This window comes from Suncus etruscus, chromosome 7 (assembly GCF_024139225.1).
Source record: "Suncus etruscus isolate mSunEtr1 chromosome 7, mSunEtr1.pri.cur, whole genome shotgun sequence".
NCBI lineage: Eukaryota > Metazoa > Chordata > Mammalia > Eulipotyphla > Soricidae > Suncus > Suncus etruscus.
The window spans coordinates 124,112,161-124,132,710 of NC_064854.1; the positions used below are offsets into that span (position 1 = coordinate 124,112,161).

The 20,550-nt window shown below is 49.7% G+C and overlaps 2 protein-coding genes across 2 annotated transcripts in view; one reads left to right on the plus strand and one right to left on the minus strand.

Annotated features, from left to right (window-relative positions):
• Positions 1-1,126: 1,126 nt before the first annotated feature.
• On the plus strand, positions 1,127-3,994 carry RBM15B (RNA binding motif protein 15B). Its single transcript, XM_049776684.1, has one exon. It carries the CDS (start codon positions 1,127-1,129, stop codon positions 3,986-3,988), a length of 2,862 nt encoding a protein of 953 aa, XP_049632641.1. The 3' UTR covers positions 3,989-3,994.
• A 3,754-nt stretch (positions 3,995-7,748) lies between these two features.
• The window catches only part of DCAF1 (DDB1 and CUL4 associated factor 1), a 92,971-nt gene continuing 80,169 nt past the window's right edge, over positions 7,749-20,550 (minus strand). Inside the window, exons 22-23 of the mRNA XM_049776682.1 lie at positions 14,879-15,131; positions 7,749-8,673 (exon numbers count right to left, since the gene is read on the minus strand). Of these exons, the coding sequence (XP_049632639.1) occupies positions 8,615-8,673; positions 14,879-15,131 (312 nt within the window). The 3' untranslated portion in view covers positions 7,749-8,614. The remainder of the gene's footprint in view (positions 8,674-14,878; positions 15,132-20,550) is intronic.

Sequence of the window (20,550 nt, forward strand, 5' to 3'; positions counted from 1 at the left end):
ACCACTGACAGGTGCTGGGAAAAATCCAGTGCTGAAGCCAGAAGTCTTCTGGGATGGGACTGTCTTGAGTTGACCACCCTAGTTCCGCATTCCTGTGTTCTCCAGGCTGTACTGCACACGGGAACAAAGAACACCAGCTACTCTGGGAGTGAGCCTCTAGCGTTGTCTATGAAAGACTTAATATGTCTAGAAGCTGACTTAAATGCAGCATTAAAGAGCCACCCTGTACAGGTCCAGGCTCTCTTGTTGTGGGAAGAGGGAAGAAGTGGCTGAAGGTGCGTAACGGTTCAGGCAACTCCCTGGTAGAAGTAATGGTTCCCCATGCATGTCCATACGTATCTGGGCATGGTCACCCTGTCACCCGACCTCAGAAGGGACTCCTGCCCTGATGGTGCTTAGGAGGGCACTGGCCGGCTAGAGTGAGCCTGGCAGGCTGCTTCTATTGGTAAGTTAGGCCTTGTGGCCTGTGACTCATCCATGGCCCTCTCTCGCTCAGCCATGGTGGAGGGTGGTCCCCAAGGAACCTTCTCTCCACTCCTTCAGCTGCAGGTTGGTTCGGGGTCACCGTGCCTGCGGGTGGCACCCTCCAATGGGCGCAGGTCGACGTAGCAGCAGCACGCTTTGGTTCTTCAGGCCCCAGTCTGGAGGTGCCATGGTGGGGGAGTGGCATTGGCCCTTTTCTTCTAGGAGGAAGACCAGGCAGGGATCAAACTGAGTGGAGGGAAGCCTCCTCTCCACACGAGCTCCTGCTTCCTCTCCCTGACTGACTGACTGACTGGATTCCCTTCAGAGAGGCAGGCTCCGGCCTCCGCCACCCGGGGGCGCCAGAGCTCGCTCGTTCGCTCGCGGCCTCCCGAGGCGCGCCGGGACTTCCGGGCCGGGCCGGGCCGGGCGGCCGAGGGGCGGCGCGTGCGGATGACGCCACCGCGCCGCCACGCCCCGGGTCACGTGCGGCCGGCGCGGCCTGATAACGCCAGGCCCGGGCGCCGCCGCCGCCGAGTCGCCTTTTGTCCAAGATGGCGGCGCCGGGGGCGCTGCCGCCGCCGCCGCCTCCGCCTCCTCAGGCGCCGCCGCCGTCGCCGCTGTGAGGGGCCGCCCGCCGCCGCCGCCGCGCCGCGCCGCCAGCATGAAGAGGCAGAGCGAGCGCGACTGCAGCCCGGCCGGGCGCGGCTCGTCGTCGGCGGCGGCGGCCAAGCGGCCCCGGGAGCGCGAGCGCGAGGCGGCGGAGGCGGGCGGCCGGCGGGCGGCGCACAAGGCCTCGGGCGGCGGCGGCGGCAAGCACCCGCACCCGCCGCCCGCGACGAGCCGCGCCCGCGACAAGCCCCGCAGTAGCAGCAGCGGCGGCGGCGGCGGCGGGCACCGGGACGGGCGCGGCGCGGGCGACGCCAACCACCGCGCGGGCGGAGGCGGCGGCGGCGGCGGGCGCTCGTCGGGCTCGTCGGGCGGGCGCGGCGGCAAGGGCTCGGGCGAGCCGGCGGGGGCGGGGTCCGGGGCGGGCTCCGGGTCGTCCCCGCTGCCGCCGCCGCCGCCGCCGCCGCCCGGCGCCGAGTGCCCGCTGTCGTCGTCGTCGTCGTCGGGCGCCGGCGCGGCCGAGTACAAGACGCTGCTGGTGAGCAGCCTGAGCCCCGCGCTGCCGGCCGAGCACCTGGAGGAGCGGCTCTTCCAGCAGTTCCAGCGCTTCGGCGACATCAGCCTGCGCCTGTCGCACACGCCCGAGCTGGGCCGCGTGGCCTACGTCAACTTCCGCCGCCCGCAGGACGCCCGCGACGCGCGCCAGCACGCCCTGGCCCGCCAGCTGCTGCTGCACGACCGGCCGCTCAAGGTGGAGCCCGTCTACCTGCGCGGCGGCGGCGGCGGCGGCCGGAGGAGCGGCGGCACCTGCGCCTCCGCCTCCGCCTCCGCCGCGCCGCCCGCCTCGCCCGCGCCCGCCGACGCCCTCGGCTACCTGCCCGCGCACGGAGGCGGCGGCGGCTACGCCTACAAGCAGCGCTCCCTGTCGCCCGCGGCCCGCAGCCGCCACGCGCACTCGCACGCCCACGCGCACGCCTTCGCCCTGGACGCCGCCGTGGCCGCCGCCGGCCTGTCGCTGTCGCTGTCGTCCCGCGAGCGCGCGCTCGACTACTACGGCCTCTACGACGAGCGCGGCCGCGCCTACGGCTACGCCGCGGCCGCCGCCGCCTCCTCCTCCGCCTCGGCCGCGGCCTCCTCCGCCGCCGGCGCCGACGACGACCACCTGATGCCCGAGGACGACCAGCGCGCCACGCGCAACCTCTTCATCGGCAACCTGGACCACGGCGTGTCCGAGGCCGAGCTGCGGCGCGCCTTCGACAAGTACGGCAGCATCGAGGAGGTGGTCATCAAGCGGCCGGCGCGCGGCCAGGGCGGCGCCTACGCCTTCCTCAAGTTCCAGAACCTGGACATGGCGCACCGCGCCAAGGTGGCCATGTCGGGCCGCATCATCGGCCGCCACCCCATCAAGATCGGCTACGGCAAGGCCAACCCCAGCACGCGCCTCTGGGTGGGCGGCCTGGGCCCCGGCACGTCGCTGGCCGCGCTGGCGCGCGAGTTCGACCGCTTCGGCAGCATCCGCTCCATCGACCACGTCAAGGGCGACAGCTTCGCCTACATCCAGTACGAGAGCCTGGACGCCGCGCAGGCCGCCTGCGCCAAGATGCGCGGCTTCCCGCTCGGCGGCCCCGAGCGCCGCCTGCGCGTGGACTTCGCCAAGGCCGAGGAGGCGCGCTACGCGCCGGCCTACCCGCCCGCGCATGCGCCGCCCGCCCACGCGCACTACGAGCTGCTCGCCGACGGCTACGCGCGCCACCGCCACCCGCACGCCGACGCCGCCGACCTGCGCGTGCGCGACCGCACCCCGCCGCACCTGCTCTACTCGGAGCGCGAGCGCGAGCGCGAGCGCGGCGCCTTCCTGGACGGCGACTGGGCCGGGCCCGCCAAGGGCGCCGGGGCCGACCGCCGCAACAGCCTGGAGGGCTACGGCCGCTCGGCGCGCAGCCGCAGCGGGGAGCGCTGGGCCGACGCGGACCGCGGCCTGCCCAAGCCCTGGGAGGAGCGGCGCAAGCGGAGGAGCCTCTCGGGCGACCGCGCCCGCGCCGCCCACTCCCCCTACGAGGAGCGGAGCAGGACCAAGGCGGGCGGGCAGCAGGCCGAGCGGGACCGGGTCCCCGAGCGCACGCCCGAGCGCGGCCGCAAGGACAGCCACGCGGCCGACGGGACCAAGGACGCGGGCAGCAACGCCCTGAGCAACAGCCGGCACGGGCCCGACGAGCGCGGCCACCACCACCACCACCACGAGCCGCCCGACCCCGCGGCCGCCTCCCACGGCGGGAAGAAGGCGCGCGAGAGCGAGCGCAACCACCGGGCCGCCGACGCCGACCCCAAGCCGCCCCCCGAGGAGCCCAAGCACGAGGCCAAGAGGCTGCAGAGCCTCTCCGACTACGCCCAGACGCTGCAGCTGGGCTGGCACGGGCTGCTGGTGCTCAAGAACAGCTGCTTCCCCACGGCCATGCACGTCCTCGAGGGCGACCACGGGGTCATCGGCGGCCTCCTCAAGGACCACGCCTCGGGGAGCAAGCTGACCCAGCTCAAGATCGCCCAGCGCCTGCGACTGGACCAGCCCAAGCTCGACGAGGTCACCCGGCGCATCAAGCAGGGCAGCCCCAACGGCTACGCGGTGCTCCTGGCCACCCAGGCTGCCCCCGCGGGGCCCGGCGGCGAGGGCGTCCCCGGCGTGGAGCCGGGCCTGCAGAGGCGGCTTCTCAGGAACCTGGTCTCCTACTTGAAGCAGAAGCAGGCCGCGGGGGTCATCAGCCTGCCGGTGGGCGGGTCCAAGGGCAGGGACTGCACCGGCATGCTCTACGCCTTCCCGCCCTGCGACTTCTCTCAGCAGTACCTCCAGTCGGCTCTGAGGACCTTGGGCAAGCTAGAAGAAGAACACATGGTGATAGTCATAGTAAGAGACACTGCCTAGGCCACACCTGTCTGCTCCAGCCCACGTCTGTGTCACAGAAGCATCGCTTTAAAACCGGACACCCCTCACCTCACCTCACCTCACCTCACCCTCACCCACTCCCCTCCTGGTTCGAATCCTCCGCTGGGTTGTTTTGATTCACTCGGTGGAGGCCAAAGTCCCGTTCATCACCAAAAAACTCGGTTTTGGGGGCTCGTTTTATTTTTTTTTTTTAACGGCACTGAGGAGGGACTCCTGTCATGTTGATTTCTAGTGTAAGATACTGTCTGCTGTGTTCTGTAATATTTTTTTTCCTTTTTGACTAACTGTATGGAAAGTTGTCAGTAAAGCTTTTGTCAGAGGATGGGTTTTTAATCCTGTTCAGAGTCCTGGTTTAATCACGGTTTTCTTCAAAGAATGTCAGACTTCTTCTCAACAGCATGTGCACAACAAACGCACGCCCGGGTTCTTTCCAGCACTGCCAGATCTTTAAAGGCCTGCGATGAAGCTCTCGGTCCTCCTCCCTTCAGTTCTCTGGGCTGTCAGGACTGTTCGTGTTTATTTTCACCTTTGACTGAGAGCAGGTGGGCTGAATTCAGTCTGAGCTCTGGACCCTAGAATGTCAGCCTGAGCACAGCCCATTGCAAAGGATGGTGGGCAAGCCTGAGGTCTAGAGCCAGAAGCTGCAGTTGATTTCAGGATTTGATTCCCAGGCCTATGTTGTAGCTGTAGTTAAACAGTGCTTCCTTGGGCCTTAAATCAGGTAGCCTACGTCTTCAGGTGTGTGACTTTGTCCTCATGAGGAACAGTGCAATATTGATGGCACAGGATCCGGGTGCAACAGGTCCACCCTGGTGTGTCAGAGGGCACACTTGAAGCCCACTAATTGCCGGAAGACCGAGAGGCGTTTTCCCTTGGTGAATTCTAATCCAGTTTTGAGAGAATCCCGGTTTGTGCCTTGGGTGGATCCAAGGTATTGGTGGAGCTGGCCTGGATGCATTTCATTTATTCCTAGAGCTTTGTCTAGACACAACTTTTGGGAATGCGATAGGAACAGACCTGTGAGTGACTTAATTTTCCCAGATGCTTAGTTCTCTTGCCTTGATGCAGAAGAAAGGTAGAGACAGACCTCTGGGAGACCTCTGCTGCCCAGAGATGTGTTGCTGGGAATGTGGGGGTGCTGGAGCGGTCAGGGAAAGGTCTGTCCATGGAGACAGTCCTGAGACGAAGATGGTACTAGCTAGAGGGTCTTCACCTTACTGTCCTTCACTTGTATTTAAATTAGTATGTGTGGCCATACTGGCAGGTGAAGCCAGCGGTATTAGACTAGGACAGGGAACCAGAACCACAGTCACTATAGAGCACAGCTCATACGTCATTCTCAAGAATGTTTTTGTGGCAGTTTGAATGTTCCAAAAAGACTGTCTAGGACACTCACTATATTAAGAGAAAGGAACGCCCCCGGCCCCCCCTCTCAAATAACTAGAACCTCAGGTTCTACTTTGCTGTCCACTTCAGGCTTGGTCTACGAAAGGCAGCTTAGCACAAAGCAGTACAAGTGACAACTGAGATCTTTTTGAGAGAGAAATTTGTGACATGGAGGTCGGGAATCTGATAAGGCACGAAAGGGTCAAAACCATGGGGCTTCAAAGTGAGGGATGGAACCTAAGTCATGCTCACTGAGCTTCAACTGGTCCTGAGACAAGCGTGTCCATAACAAAATATTAACAGAGTGTTAAGCATGTTCATTTGTCTATTTGTATTTCACCACGACTGCCACTTATTTATCTAAGCAAGAGGGGCAGGGAGTAGGGTGGGTAGGGCATACCACTGAGGAGCTTCCGGGTACTGCCAAAAGCTGGAGTGAGCCTCTATTCAGAGCAGATTCTAAGGGATGATTTGAAGGTTCAGTCCAGGGGTTCTAGTAGTTATTTGCCAAGTGCTTGAATCACAGGTCATTGCAGAATTAATTTCAAATACTCTTATCTATAGAGGTGGTGCTCAAACCCAGAATAGACCACCCTCTTTGCCCAAATAGACCTGATAGTAAACCTAGTTAGAAAATACACCTCAACCCATGCCCTGTCCACCCTTCTTCAAGGATTGTTCTCTAGCCCCCCAAAAGAATAGTAAAGATCACAAAGCATGGTGCGAGACTTCTTCCATTCTCCCTTTAGCAGGTTCTGTGGCCTCAGAACAGCCCCAGGGAAGGTATCAGGTTTGGCCAATTTATGAGACTACCCCCAAAGAGAATAACTACACACATCCAGCACCCTCCATCTGGGGTTCAGGCACAGCCCAAGGTATTGCTTAAAGGCAAAATTATCAACCCAAGACAAAGTTTGCCTCAACTGTGATTTACTTAAGCCCTGTAGAATCAGAACACAGGATGCTGTTTCCTTTAGTGTCTCTTAGGGCACTTTCCTGAGGGTGGGTTGCCCAGTCAACCAGAATTCTGCTTTCCTTTTAAAGGCCTCTCAACTCTACCTCAGAGACATTTGGCTCTCCCAGTAGCTCTGAGCAAAGTCCAGGGAGACAGTAGCTCTGGTGACTTAACGAGTAGAATATACTGCCTTTAGCACTTACTGACTTTTAATCTGTTTTCTTCTAATGTACCAGATTGGTGAGATGTTAACTCACTTGAGTTTATACATGAAATGACTTAAGGGCTAAGACTAGCTTGCTTTAAAGCCCATGTTCTTGAACTTCTACTTTTTCCATACTAGAAAAGCTGTGTTCTCTCAAACACCCCTCTCACCTTTACTAATTAAATTACATACAATACAAATTATCTTGCTTACAAATTTTAATTAAAAAAAAAAAAACTAAGGGGCCGGAGAGATAGTACAGTGGTAGGGCTTTTGTCTTGCAAACAGGATCGATGATGGTAAATCCCAGCATCCCATATGGTCCCCCAAACCTGCCAGGAATAGCCCCTGAGCACTGTCGGGTGTGACACCCCCCCCCAAAAAAAAAGAAAGACAAAATTAAGAGGACCCCTTTCAAGAGAATCAAGGAGGAACACAAGCAGTGTAGTGTATGTGATCAAGTCTGAAGCCTGGCAGGGTTTAACCAGCCTCTCGTCAGTTTTAGCTGCCTTGCTTACAACCAAATTTATTCCTTTTCTCAACAAAGACAAATGGTGTCCTTAGTTACATAATACTTATAAAACTAAGGCTTCAATCAAAAAAAAAAAAAACAGGTATGCCTATTTATAATGGAAAGAAAAAGTAGATGAGTGAACAGGTTAAGAGCACCTGGTACTTTCTCTGGTGGTAGCATTTTAACCAGAAGCCAGTTCTGGAGACCTGTGGCATATTTCAAACATGGCTGCCCCCAAACCATGGAAAGATGTGGTTTGGGGGCAGACCTGCTCAAGTCCACGGTTACATTTCCCTTCCCTTAATCAGTAGTGACAGTCACCCAAAATACTTCCCTTCCTTAGCATTGCCAGTCTGTTCCTCTCCAGTCCTAGTTTTCTAGTGCGATTAAATCATTACTCTGAATCTACCTTGATTCAGAGGCCACAAACACATGTGTCCTAATGAACTATTCTGAGACCCTTCTTCCATCTCTGCACTCTACAGGGCTGGACAGTCTACTTGCTTACTCCCTCCAGAGTACTTTAACAGGGCAGAACTGTTCTCACCACTATGTTGCACTGCCATTCTTGCAAGGTCACCTCTATTGCCTGGTTACTGCTGCAAGAAAAGACAGACCCATCAATCTGGTTAAAAAAAAAAAAAGAAAAGAAAAAAAAAAAAAACCAACAGGGAAAGGCTATAAACAGACAGACTTGTTTATTTTGTATTTTTTTAAATAAATACACTTTACATTAAAGAAAAAGGCCTTTGATTTGTAATTTCCACATTGGGAGAAGGGAAGAAAAAAGGATTGGGGGGGGGGGGGATTGCAAAAGAAAATAGAGGGAGTAAACTTATATCCTTAAGTTCTCTCAACTCCACAAAACCAGTATCCACAAAGACCTTGCAGTGCCTTCCTCCCCAGCTCTAGCACGAAGAAAAACAAATTAACCTGTGATAGCAGATGAGGCAACAAAACAGGTTAAAAAAATCATATATTATATTTATAATAAAATATTCTTAATCCTTATCAATTTATGAAATCACGATTTTCCTTTTCATTTAAATATGTATGTAAAAATGCCTCATGCCTCTACTGTTCTTTAGACATCATTTTCTCCCACCGAAAATGAAGTGCAGGGACAAGAGACTTAGTGGATATAAGTTCATACCCTCAGTTATAAATGTCTGGTGTTTTTTTTTTCTTTTTTAAGTTTTATAAAAAACTATTTCTTGTTCTTTAAGTAAAGAACATTATACAAAGAAAATATATTGTGAAATAACCCAGAGACATGTTTTTTTTTTCCCTTGAGGAAAGATGTCCATTGAGAAAGGGGAGCAGAAGAAGGTCTAACCACTGTTGTATTTTTTTTTGGGGGGGGGGGTTATGATGATGGTGGTTAATTGTTTTCAGACCCTCAGATTCCAATGAGACTCTCCACGCCATAATCCTCTGAATACAGGGCATACAGACAGAAAGCCCTGGGAGAAAGAAAAGGGAATTCAAAAGTTCTGAATTCATTTGACTCAGCCAAAAATCTCTCTTCTACATGGTGATGGCTCTTCATTCATTCAACGATAAGATGATGTCATCTTCCAAGTCAGAGTTATCAGAGCTGTCACCTGAAAGGGGAGAAAAGGGAGAGATTGGATTATGCACCAGAATTATAAGAACCTTTCAGAAAGGAATCCCCTTACACACAAAGGATAATTCACACCTGAGCAAGGTTAATTACCAGCTTCCAGAAACAAGAAAACATCAATTAACTCCTTGGAGCTGCCTCTGGAGAACAAACTGTTGCCAGTGGCAGTCACTCCTGGGACCTCTTTGCTCTCTTACCTTTCAAAGGACCTGGGCAGGATAAGATGCCTTCTGCTTCCACCTGTGCTTTGGATGACAGCAAAGGGGAGGCTGAAGGGCTGAAGTCTATACCTCTGGCATCTAGAATCCTTCAGAGATGGGTGCAGGCCTATCTGACTCCAGAAGCACTAAAAAAGACTAAACCTAGCAAGAAACATTTTTCTTCATAAACTCCTTAGAGCCATTCTCTTCTCAGAAGACCGCTTATGGGGAAGAGATAATTTAGAATTCATTCCTCAGTATTTTAATATAATCTGGGGGGGGGGGGAGGTGTTTCCCCCAAAAGATTCTGGCCAAGAGCCAGAGATCAGAGGTTAAGGGTGTTTATTTGCTTTGCATGCAGTTAACCTCAGTTCAACCCCTGAGCCTTGCCAGGGAATAAACCCTGAGCACAGAACTATTAGCAGAGCATGAGCACCTTGGGCTGAAGCAACAGTACTGCAGGTTGGGTGCTTGCCTTGCATGTGGCTCGATCCCTGGCATCCTATCCTATATGGCTCCGGAGCCTTCCAGGAGTAACCACTGAGCATTGCTGGATATAAGGTGGGGGGGAGGGGAACCCTCATGAATATCAAGTGTGGCCCCCTCAAGAAAAAAAAAAGGTACAGACCCAGGCCAGAGTAGTACAGGAACCTTGCATGTTAGCTGATCCAGGTATGTTCCCTGGCATCACATAGGGTCCAAGCCCACCAGGAGTGATCCCTGAACACAGCCAGGAGTAATCCTTGACAACTGCTATGTGTAACCTAAAGCATAAATAAAAGGTATAGGCCAGCCTGCAATATTAACCAAAGACTGCCTACAAAACCCAAGATGAGGTCTGCCAAAGTGGCCACAATGCTCTGGAATACAGCACCAAATGACCAGCACATCCAGGGCCCTTTTCCTTGACCACATGCCGTCTCATCAGAGAGTAGACCAGACTAACCCTTCTGAAAGAAAACTGGGTGGGAGCAAAAAAAAAAAAAAACCCTCAAATGAGAATATGACTGATCAAAATCACAGAGAAATGTATTGGTAACTAGCTTAGAAGGACTCTGGTACTTATAAAGATAAATAAATCTAATTATAAGGACAAAAACAAATCTAGTAAAATAAAGGTAAGGAAAATTTTGTCTTCCTTCCCATTGGGAATCACAGAATTTAGGAACAAAATCCCTAGGTATAGACTATGGCAGCATTCTTCAGTCTTTTAACACTAACAAATCATGATACTGGCCTGAAGACAGGCAAGACAGAAGACCAGTCGCCAAACCTTTGTACAGATTTGAACCTCTACCGGCCTACAGGCAGGCACCTGAAGACCTCTGGGCTCTGGCAATCCCATGTGGAAGGGAATGGCCTCTTGTTCCACAGAATCCTTTACCCACCGAAACAAGACACCTGAGAATCAACTCTCCAGAGAATAGGAAAATGCATGTTCTGAGGATATATCTGGTTTGGTCACTATGATCTTTAAGAAAACCAAAATGGAAAAAGTAAAATCAAGAAAAGTAAAGCTGTGATGGAAGAAGTCCTAAAAGTGAATAAAAGAAAAGGCTGAAAAAATATTCCAGGATCAAGGGGCCGGAGCAATAGCACAATGGATAGAGCATTTGCCTTGCATACAGCCAACCTGGGAGCAAATGGGTTTGATCCCCAGCATCCCAAATGCCCCCCCACCCCAGCCTGCCAGGAGTGATTTATGAGCGCAGAGCCAGGAGTAACTCCTGAATGTCAATGGGTGTGGCCCCAAAACAAAAACAAAAACCCAAGAATATTCCAGGATCTAAATGGAAATGAACCTAGTCTGACAATTGCTGAGAAAGGTATACTTCAAAGAACTAAACCTTGAAACAGCAAATCCAAACTAAGTCTGAATAACTTATTTGGTTCAGGCGCTCCAGGAGAAATGCCAGCAGCAAGAGGGTCTCCTCGCTCAGAGCCATGGCAGAGCTCAAAATAATTCTAGTGCGCGCACACACATACATACACATACACACACACACACACACACACACACACACACACACACACAATGTCTCTAGAAAACAGTGCCCCACACACACACACACACACAAAATATGTCTCTAGAAAACAGTGCCAGGAGTGTGGCTCCATGATATAGTAGCCCCTAATACTGTACACAGCACCCCAGAAAAACAATGAAGCAAATATAGGATACTAGATCTTCACTCACCTGGGTTCTAAAGTCAAAACTGGAAAATCCTCATACTATCAATCTACTGCAACATTTTTACCTCATAAATTAACACCAAGCTACAGTAACATTCTATTAACAAACAGAAAAGGTTTTTCCAATGCCTCTTGAATTATTTTTTTTTTTGGATTTTGGGTCACACCTGTCAGCGCTCAGGCGTTACTCCTGGCTTTATGCTTAGAAATCGCTCCTGGCAGGCTCAGGGGATCATATGGGATGCCGGGATTTGAACCACCATCCTTCTGCATGCAAGGCAAACACTTTACATCCATGCTATCGCTCCGGCCCCGCCCCTTGAATTTTAAAGAAAAAACTTGCTATAACATTAAATGCTAAGAGAAGCAGTAGTTTTTCAGTTTTTCAGTTAAGTATAAATTAGTGACTTCAAATTAAGAATAAGAAAAATTTAAGTAATACTCTCATATAGTGGCACTACCACCAGTAGACTTAAACTTCTTTTGCCTCTTGTAAGTTAAGGAAAATAGAACCTGCACTTCATGTTTTAGCTTCCTTATTACAGAAGACAAAAATTCTCATTAAAAACGAAAAAAGGGGGCCGGCGAGGTGGCGCTAGAGGTAAGGTGTCTACCTTGCAAGCCTAGCCAAGGAAAGATTGCAGCTGCAGTTCGATCCCCCGGCGTCCCATATGGTCCCCCCAAGCCAGGGGCAATTTCTGAGCACTTAACCAGAAGTAACCCCTGAGCATCAAACGGGTATGGCCTGAAAAACAAAAAACAAAAGCAAAAAACAAAAAAAGGTGGGGCCAGAGAGATAGCATGGAGGTTAGGCGTTTTACCTTTCATGCAGAAGGTCATTGGTTCGAATCCCGGCATCCCATATGGTCCCCCAAGCCTGCCAGGAGTAACCCCTGAGCGCTGCCGGGTGTGGCCCAAAAACAAAAAACAAAAAGTGCCCTTTATGGGGGGTCAGAGAGAAGCACAGAAGGTAGGGTATTTACCTTGCAGATGGCTAACCTGGGTTTGCTCCCCAGTATCCCATATGGTTCCCAGAGCCTTCCAGGAGTAATTTCTGAGCAAATAGCCAGGAGTAAGTAACCCCTGAATGCCTCCAGGTGTGGCCCAAAAAAACAAAAATAGAAACTTTGGCTTCTTATTTCCATCAATATAACCTGTTTCTCTAGCCTTCAAGACCTGTCCTTCTGCCATAGCTAAGGACAAGGCAGTGCTTCACTGGGTCACCCCTGACCTAACTGTATGCTGAAACAGCATGAGTCCTTCACAGTGTCCCCAACTATAAGCTTCCTCCAAATAAAACTTTGATCAAAGACATATAGACTGTCCTGTCCTCAAAGCCAACTGCCCTCAATATCAAGGCTTAGATTCACACATAAAATTTATCTTGGTACTAGAACAGTAGTACAGTAGGTAGGGTGTTTGCCTTGCATGTGGCTACCCTGAGTTCGATCCCTAGCAATTCATATGGTCATCTGAGCACAGCCAGGAATAACTCCTGAATATTGCCAGGTACAGCCCAAACCTCTGACCACCCCCCCAAAAAAAAAGAAAACTTAGGGGCCAAAGTGATGGCACAGTGGTAGTGTGTTCGTCTTGCACACAGCTGATCCAGGAAAAAACAGTGGTCCCATTCCTGGCATCCCATATGGTCCCCTGTGGCTGTCAGGGGCGATTTCTGAGCACAAAGCCTGGAGTAACCCCTGAGCACTGCCGGGTGTGACCCAAAAAACAAACAAATAAATTTATCCCAAAGGATACAGATTAAAGTCACTGTAGAATCTTCTCTATGCTTGAATATATACTGTCATCCACCCCCTCCCAAAACACAGAAACAGATCTCTCCCCTACTCCTAAACACCAATAATTTCAGAAACCCAAGCCCCTACTACAAAGAAGTATGGCATTTAGGAACCTAGGCCAGAACAGAATTTCTTTTTAATAATATATTCTCTAACTCAATGCAATAGCCAGAGTGGTGGCGCAGTGGTAGGGCATTTGCCTTGCATGAGCTGACCTAGGACAGACCAAGGTTCGATCCCCTGGCATCCCATATGGTTCCCAAGCCAGGAGCGATTTCTGAGTGCATAGCCAGGAGTAACCCCTGAGCATCACCAGGTGTGGCCCAAAAACCAAAACCAAACAAACTGATTTTTAATCCAATTAATTAAAACACTAGTAGCCAAATGTAGTTAGCAGCTATCATATTAGACTTTAATACCTACTATATCTGAGAATGTTGGCCAGGTTAGCGACATGAAAAATAGCTAGTTAGCAAAGGGATTATTCCCCAATCAGAAAGTGCAGCATGAGGAAAAACCAAGACCACAGCAAGCACAATTCTGTCAACAGTAACTCCTATCACAGGGATGCTGCCACATTTGTCTTCTTAAATAAACAGTATAGCTCAGGGGTGGCGAACAAGTTCGACACAAAGAGCCAAAATTTTAAACTGTGAGAGTCAGAGAGCCACACCACACAGTGACCTGCCAAAACAAACACTCACACAAAAGCATATAATTTTAACAATAATCTATTAAACACATATTGCATTTTGCCATTTTGAGTGAGAGTCAAAATCCTGCAGTGATGGTGAGGGTGTGCTGCATCCTCCACACTAAGAACTAATGGCAAGATGTGACCCACCATGTGACACACGGGTCCCCTCCCCTCCCCCAGCTGGCCCATGCAGTTGTTTCTGAGGGAGGGGAGACAGGACTCCGCACTCAGAGATCTCTCCTAGGTCCCTCCTCAGAAGCAGCAGAACAAAATCCAAACTTGGCAAAGAGCCACAGTATACAAAAGAATGAGAAGAGGCAAAGAGCCGCATTCATTTTGGCTCGCCACCTCTGGTATAGCTGTAGAGTTAATCAGACCCATAGACCATTAAGGCCTATTTAGGATTCATAAAAATAGTCAGGGGATACGGCCGGAGAGATAGCATGGAGGTAAGGCATTTGCCTTGCATGGAGAAGAATGGTGGTTCAAATCCCGGCATCCCATATGGTCCCCTGAGCCTGCCAGGAGCTATTTCTGAGCATAAAGCCAGGAGTAACACCTGAGTGCTGACAGGTGTGACCCAAAAACCAACCCCCCCCCCAAAAGAAAGAATAGTCAGGGGCAACTTCAGAAATGAGGAATTACTAAAAATTTGGAGCTTGTTTTTCATTAATTTCGGAATAAGGAAGGAAAGCATGAACAAACAAAAGAGAAACATTTGTGTCTTGGCCTTCAAGAGGATTATGCAAAGCAGACAGCAGAAAAGGGTCCTCACAAGGATTTTTATTTATTTATAATTTTCCAAAGCAACTACTTCCCTTGGTAAGAACTACTCTTTGGCCACCCATTCTAAGGCCAGTCCTCAAAAGTAGGAGCTGACAAACCATGATCCATTGGTCAAACCAAGCCCACCACCCAATTTTGGTGAATAAATTTTTATTAGAACACAACCACAGTGTTTTTACCTTTGTCTCTGGCTGTTTTTGCACTACAAGTGTAGGGTAGAAGAGCTGCAACAGAGATCATTTAACCCACAGAGCAGAAAATATTTACTGTTTGGCCTTTATAGGAAAAGGTTGCCAACTGTTTTAAAGATAAGAAACAGCAGCCATTTGGATACATAGTCCTATGGGAGAGCAGCAATCAGAGATAGGAAACTGCTTATCCTCAAGGGGTTGGAGTTGCAGTGATGGGGCACAGAACTCTGGTGTTGTTGTCATCTGGACTGGTCTGGCACAGAAAAAGAACCAATCCCTGGATATCAAGGCTTAGTCCCATGGTCAGCCCTAGACTTACTGTCTCCCAGGATCAGTTCCACTTCCTCGTCTGCATCAGAATCTTCATCATCCCCGTCCTCTCCCTCATCTAGAAGGTTTGCTAGCTCCTCATCAGAGGGAGAGAAGTCATTGTCTCCATCCTCCCCTGCGTTCTCATTGTTGTCATCCTCCTCCAACTCCGCCTCGAGTAACTGGTCAGTGTCGAGCTCATCTAGATCATCAGTGTCATCTTCATCATCATCATCATCTTCTTCTTCCTGTTCTTCTTCTTCCTAGTAAGAGAGCAATGAGGTTCATTAGGTAAGTAAGCACTGAGGCCTGGCCCACAGGGCCACACAGTCAGTCAATCTGTCCTTTGTTTCAGAAAGAACACTGTTAGTATAAAATGGTAATCTCAGGTGGTACAGACTTCATGGGCCAACCAGTCTTGTCAATGATAGCTAAGAGAGACACATAGATGCCCAAGGCAAACACCACTGTGAGAAAAAATATTATGGATCAAGCCTGATCCAAGATCACCGCTTCAATATTTCAGGTTGCAGTCTAATAAACTCCAGAAGGGGCTTCTGTCTCCTGTAACAACTAAACCAAGTAAAATTAGTTGACGTACTGGAATAAAACTCTAACCTAAAATCCAGAAACCAATGCTTTAAAAAAAAAAAAGAGGGGCCGGAGAGAGATAGCACAGCAGTAAAGTGTTTGCCTTAGACGTAGAAAGACAGTGGTTCAAATCCCGGCATCCCATATGGTCCCTCAAGCTTGTCAGGAGCGATTTCTGAGCATAGAGCCAGGAGTAACCCCTGAGTGCTACTGGGTGTGACCCAAAAACCAAAAACCAAAATGAAAAAAAAAAAAAAAAAACACATGCTAAAACATCAATTCTTTAGATGCTCAGGGGTTACTCCTGGCTAAGCGCTCAGAAATTGCCCCTGGCTTGGAACGCCAGTCCTTCCGTGGCTAGCGCTTGCAAGGCAGACACCTTACCTCTAGCGCCACCTTGCTGGCCACTAAAAGGAGAGAGAGGAGAGAGGAGAGAGAGGGGGGGGGGAGAGAGAGAGAGAGAGAGAGAGAGAGAGAGAGAGAGAGAGAGAGAGAGAGCTGGCCACTAAAAGGAGAGAAAGGAGAGAGAGGAGAGAGAGGAGAGAGAGGAGAGAGAGGAGAGAGGAGAGAGAGAGAGGGAGGGGAGAGAGAGAGAGAGAGAGAGAGAGAGAGAGAGAGAGAGAGAGAGAGAGAGAGAGAGAGAGAGAGAGAGAGAGAGAGAGAGAAGATTTTGGGTCACACCCGGCCAATTCTTTTAGAGAGAGAGAGAGAGAGAGAGTGTGTGTGTGTGTGTGTGTGTGTGTGTGTGTGTGTGTGTGTGTGTGTAGATTTTGGGTCACACCCGGCAGTGCTCAGGGATTATTCCTGGCTCCAGGCTCAGAAATTGCTCCTGGCAGGCACAGGGGACCATATGGGACGCTGGGATTTGAACCGATGACCTCCTGCATGAAAGGCAAAAGCCTTACCTCCATGCTATCTCTCCAGCCCCAAAAACATCAATTCTAAAGTCATTCAAGTTCATATCTTTGCTTGCTATGAGCTTCATATAATCCAAGGATAGTGTTGTCACAAGCACCCAATGACTTAAATGTTCAACAAAACAAAACAGATAACTACAATACAGTTTGCCAATGGTACCCACAATTTCTTTTCTTTTTCTTTCTTTCCTTTTTTTTTTTTTTTGTTTGTTTTTGGGTCCTACCCGCCAGCGCCCAGGGGTTACTCCTGGCTCTATGCTCAGAAATCTCTTCTGGCAGGCTTGGGGGACCATATGGGATGCCAGAATTTGAAACACCATCCTTCTGCATGCAAGGCAAGCGCCTTACTGCTGTGCTATCTTTCCGGCACCACACCCACAATTTCTAAGTCAACTCTAAAAAGAAAAAAAACCATTCTTCCATTCTTGAAACCCTTCCAAAGGCAAGAAAATAATGAAATATTTGACTCTAGATAGCCTAGGTTTTTTTTATCTGATACATTCTGATGATATCTGACATAAATTTCAAATGTGCACTAGAATTCAAACAATTTCACTTCAAGCTGTTTCCAAATAAATGTGACCAATCTTTCTGCTCAAACATGATGTGTAAGGAGCAAAAAAATTCTAAGTTGTACAATAACAAAATTTAATACACTAAGACAAATAAACCCAATTAAACAGAAAACGTATCTTAAATATGTTGTTAGGGCCAAAGAGGTAGCTCATTGTGTTGCGCTATCATCACCTGCTTGAAAGAAGTTGCAAGGGCTTAAGGCAGAAGCAATATGATGAAACACTCTCTTAGCACCTGCTGCCCTAACTCCAAGTCTTATGCCCATCATCCTATACAAGTAACTATGTAGGGGCTGGAGCCATAGCATAGCAGGTAGGGCATTTGCCTTGCATGGGGCCAATCCAGGTTCGATCCCAAGCATCCCATATGGCCCCCCAAGCCTGCCACGAGTAATTTCTGAGCACAGAACCAAGAGTAATGTCCCTAGGTGTGGCCCAAAAGACCAAAAATAAGTAAAAATAAAAAAATAAAAGCAGGGGCCAGAGCGGTGGTGCTAGAGGTAAGACGTCTATGCCTTGCAAGCATGAGCCTAGGATGGACCGCAGTTCGATCCCCCAGCGTCCCATATGGTCCCCCCAACCAGGAGCGATTTCTCAGCGCATAGCCAGGAGTAACCCCTGAGTGTCAAACGGGTGTGCCCCCCCCAAAAAAAATAAATATGTAAAAGCAATGTAAGGATCAGGGAAATAATTCAAACTGTGTGTTAAATTACAGCATGTTTTGGGAGAGGGGCATACCCTGCAATGCTCAGGGATTACATCTAGCTCTGCACTCAAAGATCACTTCTAGCAGGACTCAGGGATCCAAGGGGCGGCAGAGACTGAAAACACAGGCCAGCTTTACGCAAGGCAAATGCTATACCCACTGTATGTATTATTCCGAATCTGGTCCCCTAGATTACAACCTCAGACTTTTTTTAATTATAGTTTAGGTCACATGGGTGTAATAATGTTCAATTTTATTGTTCTGCTGTACAGTTATTACTGCATACCATTACCACCACCAAATGCCATGACCACTTCCCCCACTACTCTAGTCCTTGTCACCTCTGCTGACATTCCTCCCAAACATCCCTTCACCATTGTTTGTTACCAAAAGTTAACGATTTAGTGTATGCTGTAACCTTAGGAACACCAATGTGCTCAAGAACCTCCAACTTACATTCCCATGTTACTTTCCGTCACCATATCATTTCCCTCATTCCCTCCCCTTAAACCTATACTCTCAGATCCTATTCCAGTAGCCAAGGTTTATATCAGCTGATACTGCCCATATCCTTGATTAGTTTTCCCTTATAGCAGAGAAGTGAGATCACTTGGTATTTTTCCTTCTGTCTCTGACTTAGTTCCCTCAGCCTGATAGCCTCCAACTCCATTCAAACTGTATGACTTTTTCTTTTCTTTTCTTTTCTTTTTTTTTTTTTGGTTTCTGGGTCACACCCAGTGGTGCTCAGTGGTTATTCCTGGCAGACTCGGGGAACCATATGGGATGCCGGGATTCGAACTGATGATCTTCTGCATGAAAGGCAAACGCCTTACCTCCATGCTATCTCTCCAGCCCCATGACTTTTTCTTATAACTGATTAGTAAATTTTCTTGGCCTTGATCAGAATCCAGGACAGATGGTGATTCAAATCCCAGCATCCCATATGGTCCCCCGAGCCTTCCAGGAGCAGTTTCTGAGCACAGAGCTCAGAGTAACCCGAGTGCCACCAGGTGTGACTCAAAAATGAAAAATAAATATATTTAAAAAATAAATTAAATTAAATTATTTAAGTTTTTTAGAAAAGTAGCTGGCTAGGCTACTCACTGTAGCCACATCATCTCATTGGCCAGGTCCATAGACTCATCTTATTCTCTAAAGAGATACAAGCCGGGCCCGGAGAGTTAGCACAGCGGCATTTGCCTTGCAAGCAGCCGATCTAGGACCACAGGTGGCTGGTTCGAATCCCGGTGTCCCAAATGGTCCCCCGTGCCTGCCAGGAGCTATTTCTGAGCAGACAGCCAGGAGTAACCCCTGAGCAACGCTGGGTGTGGCCCAAAAACAAAAACAAAAGGGGACCTCCAGAGGCTGGAGTAATAGCACAGCAGTAGAGCATTTGCCTTGCATGCAGCCAACCCTGGACAGACCCTGGTTCGATTCCTGGTATCCCATATGGTCCCCCGAGCCTGCCTGATTTCAGAGCACAGAGCCAGGAGTAAGCCCTGAGCACCACTGGGTGTGACCCAAAAACCAAAAACAAAAACAAAAAAAAAAGGAGATACAAGCCAAGCTGCTACTATTTATAAGTACACCCGTTTGTAGCTGAAAACTCTAGGATGACAGCAAGAGGGGGGCAGACTTAGTCCCCACCCTGTTAAAGCCCCAAGAGCCACATCCACAACCCACAATCACAGCTATGCCAATGGCCCAACTTCACCACTCCACAATTAACCTCTACAGAGACGCCTAATGGCAATTCCAGGTACACTAATTTTGAGGCTGAAAACTCCTGGGTCTTCTCAGGGTGAAAGTGGGCAGCCTCTCTCCATCCCTCCATACTTGAAGTCCTAGTAGCAACACTTGTATCCTACAGCTACCACCACAGTACTTCATCTGCCCAGCCCCACAGATCCTGGAATTCTGAGTGTGTGCAACCACATATGCGGCCATGAAACACTTCCAACTGCCTCGGTACTGATACCCCCGTGAGAACACAAAAAATTAAATGTAAATGTAGCATAGAAGTCACAATAATAATAATAGCCACAAAAACCAGTAATACAGAATGTTCAACTAGAAATAAACAGCTCAGTAAACCTTCAAACAACAATTTAAAGACCCCACGGTGAAATATAACAATTTTTACGGATTTTCTTTTACTGAGGTTTTTTCCCCCAATAATTCCATCACTATTTATAGTTAGTGCCTGCCAAGGGGAAAAGTTTGGGGGTGGGGAGGGAACTGGAGATAATGATGAAAGGAATGTTACCTTGGTGGTGGGACTGGTGTTGAAACACTGAACACCAGAAACAACTGCATTATGAACAACTTCGTACACTATCGTGTTTCAAGTAGCAAAACAAAACGAATAAATTTTAAGCAGATGGCTGGGGCTAGAGAGATGGTACAATGAGTAAGGTGCTTGCCTTGCACACAGCTAACCTGGCACCCCTCTATGTGGTTCTTGAACTCACCAGGAATGATCCTAGGAACTAAACCAGCATCACTGGATATGGCCCAAAAAAACAACAAGAAGTACAAAATGCAAAAAAACTGGCTCGTGTATATTAAATGTTCAACGAGCATCAAGTTACAGATAGTACAACAGATAGGGCATTTGCCTTGCAAGCGACAGACTCAAATTCAACCCCTGGCATCCCATACGGTTTCTTGAGCCTGCCAGGAATGAATCCCTGAGCACAGATTCAGGAAAGACCTACGCGTCACTGGGGAGAGCCCTGATAACAAAACAAAACAACATTAAAAAACAATCTTCCTAAAGCAATGTGAGCCCGGAGCTGGAATACAGATGTTAAGGTGCTTAACACATGCCACACATGCTACTGACCCCAGTTTAATCCCTGGCACTTGATAAGTCCCCCCAACCATGTCAGAG

Bases quoted from the DNA above. Each gene is read 5' to 3' on its own strand.
- RBM15B (XM_049776684.1), top strand. From the start codon at position 1,127: ATGAAGAGGCAGAGCGAGCGCGACTGCAGCCCGGCCGGGCGCGGCTCG.